Below are 18,022 nucleotides of genomic sequence, written 5' to 3'. Positions count from 1 at the left end.
CTGTATTGGGGCTGTTCCCATGCAGTTCTGAGCCCAAAGGTTTTGCTGAGGAGGAGCAAAAGGCACCAAGCTGTTGAGTGCAGTGGTGAGAATGTCTCCCTGGAAAGCTGGCAGGGGCTCTGTGCAGCCAGCTGTGCCTGCCTGGCCCTGCAGTCAGAGCCAAGAGCTCTGGGAGGAGTTGGGTTGTGGTGCTGTAGCAGAGGAAAGAGCCAGCAGTGGAGAAGTGATCCCAGGAGCTGTCCAGAGCAAGGCTTGGCTGTGAGCCCATCCAGCTTGAGAGAGGACTTTGCTGGGACATGCAAGGCAGCTCTGTCCTGGGGAGGTCTCTTTTCAAAGCAGCTCTGGGAAGGAGGGCAGGAGGCATCCTAGTGGGGAGTGATCCCTCCTTGACCTGAAGGCATCTGCCTGTGGGGGGGTTCCTGTGGGTCACAGAATCCCAGCATGGGGGAGGTTGGAAGGGACCTCTGGGGATCAGCCAGCCCAATCCCCCTGCTACAGCAGGGGCACCCACAGCAGGTTGGCCAGGTTGCCAGTGTCCAGGGGGTGTTTGGAGTCTCTGCAGAGAAGGAGACTCCACAACCTCTCTGGGCAGGCTGCTCCAGGCCTCAGCACCCTCGCTGAGAAGACTTTTCTCTTCCTGCTCAGATGGAGCTTCCTGGCTTCCAGTTTGTGCCCCTTGTCCTGTCACAGGCTCCCTCCTCTTGCCCCTCACCCTTTAGCTCTTGCTGAGCATGAAGAAGATCTGCTCTGGGGCTGCTCTTCTTTTTGAGGGGGTTGGACTAGAAGACCTTTGGAGGTCCCTTCCAGCTCAGAGCCTTCTGTGCTTCTGTGTGATTCTGTGATGCTCCAGGCTCAGCAGCTCCAGCTCTCAGCCTTTCCTCCTCAGAGAGGTGCTCCAGGCTCCTCAGCATCTTTGTAGTCTTCACTGGGCTCTCTTCAGTAGTTCCCTGACTACTTTGAACTGGGCAGCCCCAAACTGGACCCAGCTGTGGCCTCAGCAGGGCAGGATGGAGGGGGAGGAGAGCCTGCTGGCCACAGTCTCCTTGAGGAATCCTCTTGGCCTTCTTGGACACAAGGGCAGCTTGCTGGCTCGTGGGCAACTTGCTCTCCAGCAGCACTCCCAGGTCCCTGTCTGCAGAGCTGCAAGCTCCCAGCAGGCCAAGGCCTCAGCTGTGCTGGGGCAGGGGTTGTTCCTCCTCAGGAATCATTTCCACTGAGCTTCCAAGGCAGAGCTGACTGCCCTTGGCCTTTCTGTCTCCTGTTTTTCTGCCCAGTTCCATCTCCATCTTCATTCCATCAGCTCCTCCAGCTTTCTGTAGCACTGTGCTCAGCACTGGGGCACATCAAAGGAAGAACCCTTTGGGGCAGGGATTGTCCCTGGCAGCACAAGCCTCCCCAGAGCTGTTTGTGGCTGTTGGCTGCAGCCTGATGGCCACTGGAGTGCAGGAGAAAGGGGATGCAGCACAAGCTGTGGAGGGCAAGGGGAAACCAGCAGTGAGGGGGGCAGTGGCAGGGCCGTGGCTGGTGGCTGGCAGATGCAGGCTGTCCTCTGGCCACCCTGCTGGCAGCCCCCATGTGCCCTGTGGCTTCTCCTGCAGGCGGTGAGGGAGCAGCTGCTGTGCCAGGCCGCGGTGGGCAGCGAGGCCAGGAGCACCCAGATCCTGCAGGTGGAGCTCAGCTGCCAATTCATTGCTCCTGCCCTGCAGATGTCCTCCACAGCAATCACTTTCCAGGTGGAGAAGGTGAGTGTCTGGCTGGCATCCTGGCCCTGGACCTGCTGGCTGGAAGCTGTGGCTGTGCTTGGCTTCAAAGGAGGAGGGAAGAGAGCTGCTCTGAGTCCCCAGGGCTTTGGCTGTTGACTGCAGCAGGACCAAGCTTTTGCTGTTAGCACTGAGCTCATTCTTTGCTGCCCTGGGGCTGGCAACAGCCTCAGCAGCACTGCTTTGCTCTTGTTGGTGTGGCACCACTGAGGAGAGTGGCCCCAAGCTCTTGTCCCCCACCCTTTAGCTCTTGCTGAGCACTGAGCAGATCCCCTCTGGGGCTGCTCTTCTCCAGGATCAAGAGCCCCAGGGCTCTCAGCTCCTCCCAGAGCTGCTCCAGGCCCCTGAGCATCTTGGCACTGTAGCAGGGGCAGCAGGAGCCTGGAGGTTGCTGGCTGGCTGTGCATACTCAAAGCCAGCCTTAGGCTCCTGCAGGCTCTCTGCTGCATCCTGCTTGCTTGTCTCCTCTGCCCAGCACCCCTGGCCTTAGGAGGCTCCTAGAGGCATGAGTGTAGGTGACTGGAACTCCTCTTGTGCTGCTGTCCCCAGGAGAGGACAGGCCACTGCAATCAGATGGGCTGGATCTCTTAGCAGCAGCTGCCTCCTCTCAGGGGCCTGTTCCCTGCACATTCCTGAGGCTGTTCCCCCTGGGCAATGCTGTGGTTTGCAGCCAGCAGCAGCATCTGCTGTGCTTGGAGAAAGCCCTTCCAGAAGGGGAGAAACCTATCCAAAGAGTCCAGAGGAGCTGTTGGGAGCTCTGGGGGCTGAAGGGTTTGGAAAGGCAGCGGGTGGGGAAGGAGGGCCCTGGGCACTTGGGGGTGAGTGATGCTTCTCTCCTGTGCTTGCAGCAAGCAGGGGATGTCCTAACTCCTCTGGCCCAGCCTCTGTCTCTGAAGAACATCTGCCCCCTGCCCCTCAGCATGGTCCTGGCCTTAGGGCAGCCCTTCTCTCTCTGTGATGCAGAGCAGCAGCCCCTGCCTGCAGATGCTCAGGTGAGCAGCCCTGGGCCTTGCTGCTGCTGGAGTGTGAAGAGGGAGCAGTGTGGTGGTGTGCTCCTGCTGGGAGGGCCTCCAGGAGAGAAGCTTCTGCAGAGCCAGCAGTGAGCCTGAGCTGAACCAGGGTGGAATTGAGTTTGCTGGAGGAAACAAGGCATCATCTGGCTGGGGAAGAGAGCCATGGGATGGTTTGGGCTGGAAGAGACCTTTCAGATCATCAAGGCCAACTGTGAACTTCTCACTGCCAGCTCACTGCTAGATCATGGCCCTCAGCAGCAGATCTCCATGCCTTTGCACTCCCTCCAGGGATGGGGACTCACCACTGCCCTGGGCAGGCCTGGGCTAGGCCTTGACAGCCCTTGTGAGGAAGAAATTGTTCCTCATGTCCAACCTAAACCTCCCCTGGGGCGGCTTGAGGCCCTTTCCTCTTGCCCTGTGGCTTGTTCCTTGCTTGCTCCTTGCTCCAACCTCCTTCAGAGTCCTGGCTCTAGGAGATGAAGAGAAGGGATCAAACAACTTGTGGGCAAGCCATCTAGTGAAGCTGTCTGCTGGAAGCCATCCCAGCAGCCCTCCTCAGCTGTCTGTCTGCTCCTCAGGAGCAGCTTGCTGCCTTCAAGGGCAGCCCTGCCTTTGAGAAGGCTGAGGGTGCTCCTCCAGCCACTGCCTGCCCCCTGTGCCAGCGGCAGGTGCTGGGCACAGGCTCTGCCAGGCACGTGGTGATGTGGGCATGGGCACCACTCCTGTGCAGCCCTGGCAGGGGGGTTGGACTGATGACCTTTTGAGGCCCCTTCCAAGTCCTAACCTTCTGTGCTTCTGTGCCGGTGCTCAGCCCTGCCAGGCCCAGGCTGCAGTGCTGGGAGGAGCAGAGAGTGCAAACGGCCTTGGCCTGCCAGGGTGCTGCTCTGGGGGGGGCTTTGGTGCCTCTGCAGAAGCCTGAGCTGGGCTGGGCCAGCAGTGGGGTGGGGCTGGCACAGGCAGGCCCTGCTGGAGCCACACTTGGGGCACTGCCATGGTTGTGAGCCCTGGGGATGGCCTCCCACGGGTGCTGGATGCTCTTCCTCTCCTTGCAGCCCATGAAGCTGGAGGCAGGGCAGGAGCTTCCCCTCTGCATCAGCTTTAACCCTGCTCATGAAGAGGGTTTGCACTCCTGGCAAGTGGAGCAGGCTCTGAGGATCCAGTTCCTGGAGCACCCTCATGAGGAGCAGGTCCTGCTGCGGGGAGAAGTCTGCTGCCCCAGCCTGCACTTCCAGAGCATGGCTGTGGACTTTGGCTGCATCCTGAATGACACTGGAGCTGTGCAGAGCCTGGAGATGACCAACTGCAGCCAGCTGCCTGTCTCCTACTGCTGGCAGCTGCTGCCAGCCAGCCAGGGCAGCCAGCTGAGGTATGGCCACCTCTGCCCTCTCCTTGCAGCTCTTCTGCTTCCTGCTGTCCTGCTTGTGCTTTGCAGAGACCAAGGTGGTTTCCCTGGGCTCTGGCCAACTGCTTTCCCCTTGGCCTGGCAGGAACAAGCCCTCCAGCTGTGGCCAGGCTGGGTGCTCAGGTGTCCTCCAGCACTCTGGGGATGGGCAGGGGACTGTTCTGCAGCCCAGCCAAGACTAGAAGACATTGCCAACACTTTTCCTGCAGCCCATGACCTCGGAGTCCTGCTTTGTCCCTGGAGCTCCAAAGCCCTGCTTGGGCCCTGGGACAAGCAGATACAAGTTGGGAGCTCTCTGCCTTCCCTGCCAGCCCCAGCTGTTGTCAGTTCAGTACTAAGAACCTCCACTGCCCCCACAACAGTGTGTCCAGTGCTGGCTCCCCAGCTCAGGAGAGCCAGGGAGCTACTGCAGAGAGTCCCAGGGAGGCTCCTAAGATGCTGGAGGGGGCCTGGAGCAGCTCTCTGAGGAGGAAAGGCTGAGAGCCCTGGGGCTGAGAGCCTGGAGAAGAGCAGCCCCAGAGGATCTGATCAATGCTCAGCAAGAGATACAAGGTTGGGGGCAAGAGGATGGTGCTGGGCTCTTAGTAGTGGTGTCCAGTGACAGGACAAGGGCCTGCTGAAGCCTGGAGCTTCCATCTGAGCTGGAGGAGAAACTTCCTTGATGGGAAGGTGCTGGATTGGCACCTCAGAGGTGAAGCCTGCCTGGCAGCCAGCCCCTGCTCCAAGAGCCTCCCCCTTCAGGCAAGCAGAGGCCACTCCTCTGTCCCCCCAAGCACAGCTGCTCTGCTGCTGCCAAAGCACAGGTGTCCTCTTGCCCCCCAGCCTTTAGCTCTGGCTGAGTGTTGAGCAGACCCCCTCTGGGGCTGCCCTGCCCCAGGCTCCACAGCCCCAGGGCTCTCAGCCCCTGCTCTCACCTTGCCTCTTTAGAGACAAAGCCCCAGCTCCCAGGGCTGCTGCAGGGACAGGTTGAGGGCTCAGGCAGTTCCTGATTGCAAGCTGCCTGGTAGCTTCTTTTTGTTCCACCTTCACCTGCCCTGGAGTGGTGCCAGGGATGGGGCATCTGCCCCCTCCTCAGGCAGCCTGGGCCAGTGGCTCACTGTTCTCAGCACCACAAATGTCTTCCTTCCATCTGCTCTGACTCTCTCTCTTTGAGTTCTGCTGCTGGGGCAGAGCCCTTGCTGAGCTCAGAGCAGCAGAGCCCAGGGGGGAGCTGCTGGGGCAGTCTCCCCTGCCTGCCCCTGCAGTCCCTGCTCACAGGGCTGTTCTGTTCCAGGTGCAGCCTCCCAGCCCAGGCAGTGCAGGAGGAGGGAGCCTGCTGGCAGCCTTGGGCCTCTGCAGGGAGCAGCTCCAGGGCTGGGGGTGTGGAGGAGCCAGCCCAGGCCCTGGGAGCAGCTGGGGATCCTGCCCAGGAGCCAGCAGATGCCAAGGACTCCCTGGAGGCAGAGGTAGATTTTCTGGGACACCTGCTGCTCCTCCTGCCTCCCAGTTTGCCAGCAGAGCCCTGCTGCTGCCACCCTCCCTTCTCACAGCCCTGCAGCCACTGCCCTGAGAGCAGGAGGGGCAGCAGCTGGCAGCTGGACACAGGGCTCCTGCCTTTGGGCTGCTCTGCAGGGTGGAATGAGGCTTGCTGCTGGGAAGGCTTTGAGCTTCCTTCTGTGCCAAGCCAAGCCCTCAGCCCCATGGGCCAGCTGCTCAGCCCCACTCCTTTGCCCCTCCCAGCCTCAGCCAAGGGCTGGGATTGCAGAGCCAGCCAGGGAGCTGGCAGGGGGCAGGAGGGGCACTGACACAGAAGACTCAGCCCTGCCTGGTGCTTCATCTCTCAGGGAGATGGAGCTCTGCTTAGGCCCAAGGATGTCCCAGCACCATTCCTGCAGAGCCTGCTGGTGGCCAGGCCCCAGCACCAAGCACTGCAGCTGCCTGAAGCAGCAGAGCCTCTGGAGCTGGAGGAGCAATCCCAGAAGCCTCTCTCAGAAACAGGCCTCAGAAGGCCAGAGCCAAGGCTCCTCTGGCAAGGTGGCACCTCTGAGGTTACAGATGAGCTCCCAACTGCTGCCAGGCAGGAAAGCATCTCAGCTGCCTTCTTCAGGAAGGTGTCCTGGGAATAATGGCCTGGGGGAGATCCTCAGCTCTCCAGCAGCCATGAGTGCACAGGATGAAACCAAAGCACCACTGCAGAGCTGGGCCAAGCACTTCCTCAGTTGTCCTTTGCCTGTTTGGGAGTCTGACTGGCAGCTCTGTTCCTGGTTTGCTCCTGGAGACCCTAAGCTGTCCAGGCAGGAGGCTCTCAACATGTTCTTTGGGCAGGAGGGAGCAGAGCTGGACTGGCAGAAGGGTGCAAAATGCCCCCTCAAAGTTTCTGCCAGGCCTCTCAGCTTGCTCCTGCAGGCTTGGGTGTAGGAAGTGAAGCTGGAGCCCAGGCCTCATCTGTGGCTGGGCTTGGAGCCACACTCAGCAGATGCCATGGGCACAGCCAGACTTGATTTGCTCCCAGCTCCCATCTCAGCTGCCCCTGGCTTGATGAGGTGCTGGAGCCTGCAGCAGAGTGCTCTCCCCCAGAGCAGCCACTTGCTCACTGCAGCCCTTGGGGCTTGCTTTGCAGCTGCTGCTGCTGTCCAGTGCTGTGGAGCTGGGAGGTGCTGTGGAAGCTCTCCCTTTGCCCCAGGCCAGGGCTGCTCTCCTGCCTCCCTCTCCCTGCTCAGCCTCTCCACCTCTCCTCCCTCCCCAGGTGTTCGATGTGCTGCCGCTGCATGGGCTGCTGCAGCCGGGCCAGAGCCAGCAGGTCACCTTCAGCTTCTTTGGCCACCCTAACACTGTGGCCTGTGCCAGGGCTCTCTGCAGGGTGCAGGGAGGCCCCAGCTACGAGCTCAGGCTGCGTGGGGAGGCCTCACTCATCAGCTACCTCCTGGACACCACGGAGCTGGACGTGGGGCTGCAGGTAGCGCAGGCTTCTCCTTGCCTGCAGCCCTGGCTGCTGGGGGCTGCCTGCCTGGGGCTAGGGCCAGCTGCTGTGCTGGCTCCAGGGCTTGGCAGCACCACCTTGGAGTGCTGCCTCCTGCTGCCAAGCTCCACCCCCACCTCAGCTGGGAAGTCCTCCTCTCCAAGGCACCTGGAGGTGCCTCCTGGGGTGGGCAGGAGGCCAGCGCTGCCCTCCAGAGGGCTGTGTTCTCCAGACAGCAGCTGCTGAGCTGCTGCTCGAGCCTGAGCTGCAGGAAGAGGCTGCTGTAATGCTCTTGGCTCATCAGCAACAGAAAGCCAAGAGGAAGCCCTCTTGGGCTTGCCAGTCCCCATCCTGGGGGGAATGTCCCAGAGTCACCCCCACTTCCCTTTTCAGTTCCCCCCCAGCTGTTTCCAGCTGTTGGCCCTGTGCTTGGTGCTCTGTCTGCCCTGTGTCCCTGCCAGCTCTGCAGGTGCCTTTGCCTCTGCCATGTGTTGATGCCAGCTGCTTTGCTCCAGCCAAGGCTTTGAGGCCCCCTCCAGGTGCAGAGAGCTCAGCTCCTCTCTGCTTCCATGCCTGATCTCTGGGTGCTTGGTGCTGTGCCTCTGCAGGGTGCCCCAAAGCTCAGCTGCTGTGCAGGGCCAAGAGGTCCCTTGGGGCTGGGGGTGCCCAGGTGAAGCTGGGAGCCAAGTGTCCAGCTCTGCTCTGCTGCTCTGCTGCACTGCCTCCCTTGGCTCCTTCCCCAGTGCCAGCTGCAGGAGATGCCCAGTGCCAGGCCTGTCTCTAACTGCCCACTCCTCTCTCCTCTCTGCAGCTGTGGGACGTGGTCACAGAGGTGGAGCTGACCCTGCAGAACTGTGGGAAGCTGCCCTTCCCCTTCGTGGTGCTGAGCCCTGGCACGGGCACTGCCCGCAGCCCCCTGCCCGCTGTGCCCCTGGTGGTGCCCAGCACGGTGAGGATGGGGGCAGCACAAGGGCCTGACCCTGGCCCTGTGCCAGCCTGCCCTGGCTGGGCTTGGAGGGGAAAACCGGGGAGAAAGAGAAGAGCAGGAGGGAACTGTCCCAGCAGCAGGCAGGGCTGGGAGCTGTCTCTGCTGAGGGGATGCAATCACAGGATCCTTTGGCTTGGAAGAGCCCTTTCAGATCCTCAAGGCCAGCTGGGAGCTCAGCACTGCCAGGCCAGCCCCAAACCCTGGCCCTTGGCACCACATCTCCACAGCTTTTCAGTGCCTCCGGGGCTGGGGACTGCCTGCTGCCCTGGGCAGCCTGGGCCAGGCCTTCACAGCCCTTGTGGGGAAGAAATTGTGCCTGATGGCCAACCTCCCCCTCCCCTGGCACAGCCTGAGAGCATTTGCTCTTGTCCTGGGTCACCTCCTGTGGGAGCAGACAGGAACTGCCCTGCCTGCCCCTGCCAGGGCTGCCCAGGAGACTGCCTGGCTCTTGCCTGGCCATGAAGCTCCTGTGCCAGGAGCTGGAGCAGCCCTTCCCTGCTCCTTCACCCCTCCAGCTCTGCTCCTCTGCAGCAGCTGGGGGGGGCAGTGAGGGGGCCAGGGCTGAGCAGGGCTGGAGCAGTGCAGAGAGGAGTTTGCAGCATCCCAGCAGCCTGCCCTAGCTGCAGCTGTCCCTGCTCACTGCAGGCCTGAAGGAGCTGCTGGCACAGAGGCTGGCTGGAGCTTCTGTAGTGAGTGGTGGTCCCCAGGGGGCAGGAGCTGGTCAGGACCTGAGGGAGCTGCTTGAGAGGGTCCAGCCAAGGGCTCTGAGGGGACTGGAACATCTGTCTGGTGAAGAAAGGCTGAGGGGCTTGGGGCTTTGTAGCCTGGAGAAGACAAGACAGAGGGCAGATCCCCTCAGTGCTTCTGAAGCCTTCAAGGGGACCCAGGGGGCTCTGGCCAAGGCTCTGTCAGTGGTGCCCAGGGAGAGGACAAGGGGCAATGGGCACACACTGCAACAGCCAAGTTCCATCTGACAGCAGGAGGACCTTCTGTGTGTTGAGGGCAGTGGGGCACTGGGGCAGGCTGCCCAGAGAGGCTGTGGAGTCTCCTCTGGAGCCATTCCAAAGCCTCCTGGCTGCACTCCTGTGCAAGCTGCTCTAGGTGACCCTGCTCTGACAGGGGGGTTGGACTGGATGATCTCCAGAGGTCCCTTCCAAGCCCTGTGATTCTGTGACCTTGAAAGGTCCCTTCCCAGCCAAAGCCTTCCAGGATTCTGTGACCTCAGCTCCTGAGCCTTGGGTGGATGTCTCTGGGCTGGAGCAGCATTCCTCTCTCAGGCCCTTGGTGCCATGGGCAAAGGAAGCCAAATGGCTTCCATCTTTCCTCCTGCCTGCCTCCTGCAAGAGGTGCCAGGCTCATGCCCTCTTCCTGCCAGCTTCTGAAGGCACAGCTCTGCTTGGTGCTGCTGTGGCAGCGTGGATGGTGCTGGCAGTGGGGCTGGGCTGGCTCTGGCTGTGTCCTGTGCTGGAGTGGGGGCTCAGGGGGCAGGTCCTGGCCCACTCCTCAGCTCCTCCCTGCAGCCTGAAGGGGAGCAGGGACCTGCAAGTGCAGCCCTGTGTGCAGTGGGCAGCTGAGGAAGGCTGCAGATGTGTCCTGTCACCCAGAGCCAGGTGCCTCTGGATCTGCTTCCTTTTGCTCTGGCCTGGGACAGCTCTTCTGGAAGCCAGAGACACTTCTGGAAGCCCCAGTGACACTTTCTGTTCTAGATCTTGTCCTAGGCTCTGCTGCTGTGTGGCCAGAGATGTGTTTGCAGCTCACAGAATCACAGGATTGTCAGGCTTGGGAGGGAGCTCAAGGCTCAGCCAGTTCCAACCCCCCTGCCATGGGCAGGGACACCTCACACCACAGCAGGTTGCTCACAGCCACCTCCAGCCTGGCTGCAAACACCTCCAGGCAGGAGGCTGCCACCACCTCCCTGGGCAGCCTGTGCCAGGCTCTCACCACCCTCATGGGGAAGAACTTCTTCCTAACACCCAACCTGAATCTCCCCCTGTCTAGCTTTGCTCCACCCCCCCAGTCCTGTCCCTCCCTGACACCCTCAAAAGTCCCTCCCCAGCTTTCTTGGAGCTGCCTGCAGAGACCTGAAGGCCACCAGAAGGTCTCCTGGGAGCCTTCTCCTCTCCAGCCTGCACAAGCCCACCTCTCTCAGTCTGTCCTCAGAGCAGAGCAGCTCCAGCCCTCTGCTCCTCCTTGTGGCCTTTCTCTGGAGCTCAGCATGAGCCAGGGCAGGCTCCTGCACCCTGAGTTGAACTGCACAGGCAGGAGGTTTGGTGGGAGTCCCAGGTGGGGCTCAGAGCCCTGGACACCCACCTGCACTCCCAGGATCCCAGGAGGGGTGTGGTTTGCAAGGGGCCTCTGGGGGTCATCCAGCCCAACCTCCTCCTTCCAGCAGGGCACCCCCAGCAGCGTGCCCAGGGGGGGTTGGAATCTCTCCATAGGAGACTCCACAACTTCTCTGGGCAGCCTGCTCCAGGCCTCCAGCACCCTCACAGCAGAGAATTTTCTCCTCCTGGTCAGCTGGAACTCCCTGGGTTCCAGCTGATGCCCCTTGCCTCTTGTCCTGTCAGTGGGCACCACTGACAAGAGTCCAGCCCCATCCTCTTGTCCCCCACAAGCCCTTTAGCTCTTGCTGAGCTTTGAGCAGAGGCCCTCTCTGGGGCTGCTCTTCTCCAGGCTCAACAGCCCCAGGAGTCTCAGCCTCTGAGCCTCACAAAGATGCTGCAGGCCCTCAGCATGTGTGTAGTCTCCCTTGGACTCTTTCCAGTAGGTCCCTGTCCCTTTTGAGCTGAGGAGCCTAGTGGCCACCACTGAGGTGCTGTGAGAGGAGCTGCTGGCCCTGCAGAGGGCAGGGGCACTTCCCTTGCCTTGCCCAGCACTGCTGCTGGAGCTTTGCTTGGTCAGGCCTGGCTCCTGCTGGCTGAAGGCAAAGCCTGGGAGCAGCAGAGCTGTGCTGGTGCTGAGCAAAGGCCAGGCTGTGCTGAGGGAAGGCCTCCTCCTGCTCTGGAGGGATTCCAGCTCCCCCTGGCCATGCTGCTCTTGGGCAAGCTGCTGGGGGTGCCCTGCTTTAGCAGGGCAGTTGGAGTGATGACCTCCAGAGGTCCTTTCCAGCTCTCCCCACGCTGGCACTCTGGAGGGGACCTGGCAGCCTGGGGCAGGAGACAAGCTCTTGGAAAGCAGACAGCTAGAAGGTGCTGCTGTCTGCTGTCTTCTAGAGGAGAACCTGGCTGAGCATCACCCCCTCCATCAAAGCCTCTTTGGTGCATTCCCTCCCTGCAGGGTAGCCTTGGAGCCGGCCAGCAGCAGGTGCTGAAAGTCTCTTACCTGCCAGAAGCGCCTGGGGCCTTCTGCAAGGCTTTCCAGCTCCAAGTGGGTCACCTGGAGCCGCAAGAAGTCTGCCTGAAAGGAGAGGGAAGCTTTCCCAGGCTCTGCCTGCACCTGCCCAGGAACATCCAAGGTGAGCACTGCCTGGCTGCTCCTCAGGATGCTCCCCTGGGCTTTCCCCCAGGGCCTACCCCCAAGGCTGTCAGAGCAGCACTGGTGGCTTCCCCAGGCTCTGCAAGTCCCTGTGGGCTCTGTCCCAGGAGCCACCCTGCAGAGCTGGGTTTGCACCAGCTGGCTGGGGCTGAGCTGCTCCTCTGGGGGAGGAAGCTGGGCAGGGCTGAAGCTCAGCATGCAGGCAGGAGGAGCAGCTCCCACTGCCGGGTGCTGCACTTTGGCCACGGCAGCCCCAGGCAGAGCTCCAGGCTGGGCTCAGAGTGGCTGAGAGCAGCCAGGCAGAGAGGGACCTGGGGGTGCTGACTGACAGCTGCCTGAACATGAGCCAGCAGTGTGCCCAGGTGGCCAGGAAGGCCAAGGGCATCCTGGCCTGCATTAGGAGTGGTGTGGTCAGCAGGAGCAGGGAGGTCATTGTGCCCCTGTGCTCTGCATTGCTTAGGCCACACCTTGAGTCCTGTGTCCAGTTCTGGGCCCCTCAGTTTAAGAAGGACATTGAGAGACTTGAAGGTGTCCAGAGAAGGGCAACAAGGCTGGGGAGAGGCCTTGAGCACAGCCCTGTGAGGAGAGGCTGAGGGAGCTGGGGTTGTTTAGCCTGGAGAAGAGGAGGCTCAGGGGTGACCTCATTGCCCTCTACAGCTACCTAAAGGGTGGCTGTAGCCAGGAAGGGGTTGGTCTCTTCTCCCAGGCACCCAGCCCCAGAACAAGAGGACACAGTCTCAAGCTGTGCCAGGGGAGGTTTAGGCTGGGGGTGAGGAGAAGGTTCTTCACTGAGAGAGTCATTGGTCATTGGGATGTGCTGCCTGGGGAGGTGGTGCAGTCCCCACCCCTGGAGGTGTTCAGGAGGGGATTGGATGTGGCACTTGGTGCCATGGTCTGGCCATGAGGTCTGTGGTGACAGGTTGGGCTGGATGATCCTCGAGGTCTCTTCCAATGCTGTGCCCTGAGCTGCTGGAGGAGTGTTTCTGGGAGAGGTGGTGTGGGGAGGGGGCTGCCCAGCTCAGATGCCCACACTGCACTCTGGGGGGTTTCTGCCTTCAGGAAATGAGAAATATGAGAAGGCCTTCAGGAAGGTGAAAGAAAAGATGGCCAAGGACAGTGAGAGAGATGGAGAAGCTGTCCTGGGGGAGGCTGCAGCCACAGAACCAACCCCAGATGACTTGGCTGCCACGGTGAGAACAGCTGCTGCCCTGTGTGGCAGGAGCCAGCCTCTCCCCCTTGTGTCACTGCATCCCCTTGTGCCCCACAACAGGCTTCTTGGGGCCCTGCTAGCAGGTGGGACCTCCCTGCCCACACTCAGCCATGACTCTCATCAGCTGAGTGCTGCCCCAGGGGCTGTCCAGCCCTGGAGGTTGTCCCTGCTGGAGCTGGAGGAGCTTCCTGGCAGCTGGCTGAGATCCTGCAGGCCATGCTCATGGGGGTGAATTGATGGGGCCCCATCCCTGGGCTGTTTGTTCCTCCCAGGCCAAGCCCTGCCAGGTTTGCAGAGCTTGAGAGCAGCAGCCTGGGCTGGCCCTGGGACTGTGCTCAGCTCTCATCTGCAGGAGGCAGCAGCTCTCTCCTGGTCTCCTGCTCCAGAGGGCTTTTGTCCAGCTTGCTTCGGCACTCCCTGTGGGCAGGCAAATCCCTGGAGCTCTGAGAAGTTCCTGGCTTGTCCATCTGTGTCTGGCATAGCTTTGAAGGCAGTGTCTGGGCAGGTGAGGGTGCTGGAGCTGGTAGCTCTGGAGAGAAGGTGCTGCCCAAGAGAGCTGGAGGTGTCCCAGGCACTGAGCAGTGAGACAAGAGGACTCCATCACCCCCTCGAGAAGAGCAGGATGGGATCCTCTTTCAGAGCCAAGCCCATGCCCTGGGAAGGACCTTGGCTAAGCAGCCCCTGTCTTTCCCTGCCTCAGCTGGACACTGGGCTGCAGATGCAGCTGGAGGACATCCTGCTCAAGGAGCACATCCTGGAGCAGCAGGAAGCTGTGGCCTGCAGTGCCCCAGAGGAAGCTGCCTTTAGGCTGCAGGCTCGCCGCAGGCTTCTCAAGTGAGTAGAGAGCTCCACAGCCACCTGCAGGTGCTCTGGGGGTGACAGCCAGCAGTGCAGCCCTGCTGCTGAGAGCTGCTGGGCTCTGCAGAGCTGGGCACAGCTGTGGGCAGCACAAAGGCTTTGCTCCTGAGAGCTGTGCCGTGCTGCCTGGGAGCAGCTGAGTGTCCTCACTTCCCTGAGCTTTGGGGGTGCTCAGCTGCCCACAGATGCTGGGCTCTCTTCATGGAGCCAGTGCAGAGCATCAGGCCCTTCCAGACAGCACAGACAGCATTCCTGCTGAGCAGCTCTGAAAGAAGCAGCTCAGAACTGGCCTCCTTTTTTTCCCACCAGACCACACTTGGCCCCAGAGCAGCTTGGCAAAGTCTCAGCTGGGGGCTTGGCTGCTGGGGGGACTGCAGGGCTCTCCTAGGTCGCTTGGTCCTTCCTTCTGCTGCTTCATGCTGAGGAGCAGCTGCAGCAGGCTCCAGCCCAGGCAGAAGATGCTCTGCAGAACAGTGGGATGGCTCTGGACAGGACCTGCCCATGGGTCTTGCAGGTGTTGGTGGCTGTGGTCCCTGGGGCTCTGGGGACAGAGCTGGGTGAAGGTTTCCTGGGGCGCAAATCTGACAAGGCCCTGAAGCAGTTCCAGGCTTGGGCTGCAGGCCAGGCTCAGCAGTTGCACTGAGAGCAGTGGAGCTGCAGGGGGCTTCTCTGCAGTGGCACAGGAGCTGTGGGCAGTGTCCATTGGGAACCAGCTGTGTTTGAAGGTGCCCCTGGGAGCTGCTAGAACCTGGGCCCTGCCTCCCCTGGCACCGGCCAGAGTCTTGTCCCCGGCTGCTCAGGTGTTGGGTGTCAGCAGCTTGAGCTGAGTTTTCCCAGTGGATTTGCACCTCCCATCCTGTGGCAACGTGGCCAGGCTGTGGGTTCAGGAGTGCCCTCCCTCCTCCCTGCAGAGCTGAGCTGCCTGAGCACATCCTGGACTTTGGCTGCGTGGCTCTGGGTGGCATCCACAGGCGCAGCGTGAAGGTCACCAACCCGGGGCACTTCCCTGTGTCCTTCCAAGTCTGTGGGCAGCTCCTGCGTGGCACAGGTAGGCAGTGCTGGGGACCCTTCCTGTGGCCTGCCTGGGACAGCTCAGCCTGAGCCCCTGGCCATGGGGAGTTCTCTTGGAGCACTTGTTTGTAAAGCTTTGTCCTCCTTGGGACCTGCTGCTTTAGAGCCTGAGCTCTCCTGGCCAGCAGTGCCCAGGGGCCTGGCCTGCCTGTGGCTGCCCTAAGTCTGCCCTGCAGGGGCTGGGTGGGTGAGCACCTTGGGCACCTCTCAGCACCTTCTGCACTTGGCTGCCAGCAGCAGCAGCTGAGCTTCTCTGTGCACTCTCTGGCCTTGTGTTGCAAGGAGCTGGAGCCTTGGTGGTGCTGAGCTGCTTGGTGTGAGGCTCACGAGGTCCTGGGGCTTGTGTTCAGCCTCCCCTGGGGGTATCCCAACAGCTTCTGGCATCAGCCCTGAGGCAAGGCTGCAGCACCACCAATCGCTGCCTTGCTGTGCAGAAAGGGTGCTCAGAGGTCTCCTCCCAGCTGCTTGTAGGGAGCACCATGGCATGGGAGTTCTTTGAAGAGCTCTGAGTGTCCTTCCCTGCACTTGCTGGAGCTCCTCAGCTGCAATGTTTTCCTTTCCCCTGTGGCTCCTGGGCTCTGGCTGTGCAAAGCTTTTGCCAAGGGAGAAGGAGCAGCAGCTTTTCTGGAGGTGCAAAAGATCCTTCCCAGAGCTGCTAGCCAGGACACTTAAGGTGCTTGTGAGCCATCTCATGTCCCCTGTGCCTCAGCTGCTTCCTTTCCATCTGTTGAAGGCTTCAGCGTGGACCTGGGGCTCGTGAAGCAGCTGCCCTGCTCCCAGAGCAGAACCTTCACTGTGTGCTTGGAGCCCCAAAGTGCCACCCTGCCGCAGGGCGAGGTGGAGGCACTGCTGCCCATCAAGGTGCCCTCTGCTTCCCCCCCTCCCTGTGCCCACACTGCCTTTTGGGGCAGCTGGCAGGCTGGGATCTCACCTGGATGCTCTGTCCCTCACTAGGTTGCAGGAGGACCCACATGTCGTGTCCTCCTCCGTGCCAAGGTGGCTGTGCCCTCCCTCAGCCTCTCCAGGGCCAGGCTGGAGTTCTCTGCTGTCCAGTGTGGGCAGTGCCAGGAAGAGACCATCCGGCTCTACAATCAGCTCCCACTGCCCTGTCAGTGGTTCCTCAGCAGGGAGGAGCCTGCTCAGAAGGTAAAGCACAGACAGGGTGTGACTTGGAGCCTCTTGGCTGCCTTTCTTTCTCCTCTCTTGTCCTCTCTGCTCCTCTGGCTGCTCGAACGCTTGGGCTCCAGCTGGGCTGAGGAGGCTTTGGAGGGTGCAGAGCAAAGCTGCAGCCCCTGGGCCTGTTCACCAGCTGGTGCTTCACTTTCTGCCATCTTCACCCCTTGCTCCTCTTCTGAGGAGCACCCTCCCCTGCTGCCTCTCCTGCCTCCACATTTTGCCACCAGTTCTAGGCCAGTGCTGGCCACATCTGGTTTGGATGTGTGCTCCTACCCCACGAGTGCCAGCACTGCAGGCAGCCAGCTGTGTCCTGCCAGAGCAAGGAGACCTCACCCCCCTGGTTTTGTGCTCAGGTGGACAAAGCTTTGCCAGCCAGCAGGCGTCAGAAGCTGCTGCAGGAGCTGAAGGCCAAGGCCTCTGTCTTTGAGGTGCTTCCCTCAGCTGGAGTCCTGGACCCTGGGCAGTGGTGCAACCTGCAAGTTAGATTTTCCCCCGTGGAAGAGGTGAGCTGGGTGGATGTCAGCCCCAGGAGGTCTGGCAGGGCAGTGTGGGAAGGAGAGCCCAGGCAGGGAGCAGGAACTGAGCTCTTCCTCGACATGCAGCTTTCTGCAAGCTCAGCTTCCCCTGCTGGAGCCTCTGCAGAGGGGGCTTGGAGAGCCAAACACTGAGCAGAGGACACTCCCCTCCCTCCTGTCTGCCTCCTCTGCCCCTCTTCTTCGGCTGCTCTTTGCCCAACACAGCAGTGCCAGGGCACTGGGCAGGATAACCCTGTGGATCTTTCTGCTAAGCACTGCACTGTCCCAGGGAGGGCTCCAGGGATGGGCATCTCCCACCTCTTTGGGCAGCCTGGGCCAAAGGCTCAGCATTCAGCTTCCAAAACATCTCCTTTCCTTGGGGTCTGCATCTCCCTTTTTCAGTTCCAAACCATCCCTCCTTGTCCTCTTTTCTGTTCTCCATTCCCCTCAGAGGTGCTGCTACCATCCCTGGCCTTGGGGCATGGGGTGAATTTGAGGCCCTGCCACCTGGCACTTCATGGAGGAGCTTCTGCACTTTTCTCTTTTCAGAAGCCCTACCTGAGCCAGCTGAAGATCAACATTTGCCAGAGCAGCCAGCACCTCCAGCTGCTGGTCTCGGGCAGTGGGTTGGAGCCACGCCTGGAGTTCCAGCCTGAAGTGCTGGAGCTGGGGCCAGTGCTGCCATCCAGCCCCGGGGCACAGGGCACAGTGGTGGTGAAGAACCCTTGTGAGTTCCCCATCGAGTTTTACTCCTTGGAGTTTGACCAGCAGTACCTTGCTGAGGAGCAGGTAAGAGACAAAGTCTGGTCCCCAAGGCCACGTTTCTGGAGCTTCAGGGCACTGCAGCATTCCCAGCCTCGTGCCAGGGAGCTGGAGACAGAAGCCAGGGCAAAGCCTGGTGGTGTTGCAGGGTTAGCTCCTCTGCTGGCAGGCTGTGGAGGGGCTTGGCTAGTCCATGGTGTTGGGAGGGAGGCCCGAGGGAGAAGATGGCTTGGCTGGGGAGCTGCTCCTGTGCTGGAGCTCCTGTGCTGGAGCTCCAGCAGTGCCTCCCACGAGTGGTTTCCCTTTCCCATGCACAGATCCTGCGGCAGCTGCAAGACTACGACTGCCGCAGGACCTTGCTGCTGCCTCCACGTGCCCCAGGGGAGCAGCTGCCTCCAGAGCTGCTAGAGGGCTGTCAGGGCCAGAAGAGGCTGCAGGATGAGCAGGCCAGGTCCAGTCCTCAAGACCCAACAGCCCAGGACAAGGCTGAAGGTTTGACGTTGGTTGTCTCGAGTGGAGGCTCAGCAGGGAGCCCAGCCCCCTTCCCCTGAGCTCTCCTCACTCCCTAGCTTGGTGGAGCAGGTCCAGGGTGACACTTGTGACAGCCATGAGAGCAAGCAAAGCAAGCTTCTGTCTGCCCTGTCTGGGGAAGAACTCAAAATGTCCCCTTGCAGGAGGGCCAGGGCCAAGGCAGAGGTCTGGGAGTTTTCCTCAGCTTCCCCAAAGGAACATCTTTGCCCCGGGAGCTGCTGGGGTCAGGCTGATGGTGAAGCTGTCCTGGGCAGCTCAGCGCCTTTGCTCTCCTCCCTGGCACTGCAAGCTGAGGTGCTCTGGGTGACCTCCTAAGGGCTGTTC

General features: G+C 61.2%; 1 protein-coding gene across 1 annotated transcript in view; it reads left to right on the top strand.

Moving 5' to 3' along the window:
* The window catches only part of LOC137458143 (hydrocephalus-inducing protein homolog), a 66,062-nt gene that overhangs the window by 23,806 nt on the left and 24,234 nt on the right, over positions 1 to 18,022 (top strand). Inside the window, exons 19-33 of the mRNA XM_068169827.1 lie at positions 1,599 to 1,742; positions 2,609 to 2,752; positions 3,826 to 4,139; positions 5,449 to 5,620; positions 6,901 to 7,110; positions 7,925 to 8,062; positions 11,378 to 11,555; positions 12,635 to 12,765; positions 13,486 to 13,619; positions 14,555 to 14,691; positions 15,448 to 15,575; positions 15,669 to 15,860; positions 16,244 to 16,393; positions 16,955 to 17,194; positions 17,485 to 17,659. Coding sequence (XP_068025928.1) covers positions 1,599 to 1,742; positions 2,609 to 2,752; positions 3,826 to 4,139; positions 5,449 to 5,620; positions 6,901 to 7,110; positions 7,925 to 8,062; positions 11,378 to 11,555; positions 12,635 to 12,765; positions 13,486 to 13,619; positions 14,555 to 14,691; positions 15,448 to 15,575; positions 15,669 to 15,860; positions 16,244 to 16,393; positions 16,955 to 17,194; positions 17,485 to 17,659 — 2,587 coding nt within the window. The remainder of the gene's footprint in view (positions 1 to 1,598; positions 1,743 to 2,608; positions 2,753 to 3,825; positions 4,140 to 5,448; positions 5,621 to 6,900; positions 7,111 to 7,924; positions 8,063 to 11,377; positions 11,556 to 12,634; positions 12,766 to 13,485; positions 13,620 to 14,554; positions 14,692 to 15,447; positions 15,576 to 15,668; positions 15,861 to 16,243; positions 16,394 to 16,954; positions 17,195 to 17,484; positions 17,660 to 18,022) is intronic.

This window comes from Melanerpes formicivorus, unplaced genomic scaffold (genome assembly GCF_026170545.1).
Source record: "Melanerpes formicivorus ecotype bairdi unplaced genomic scaffold, bMelFor1.0.p_v2 SCAF_225, whole genome shotgun sequence".
Taxonomy (NCBI): domain Eukaryota; kingdom Metazoa; phylum Chordata; class Aves; order Piciformes; family Picidae; genus Melanerpes; species Melanerpes formicivorus.
Note: the sequence above shows the minus strand (reverse complement) of the source record. Positions and strands in the feature narration are given on the sequence as shown.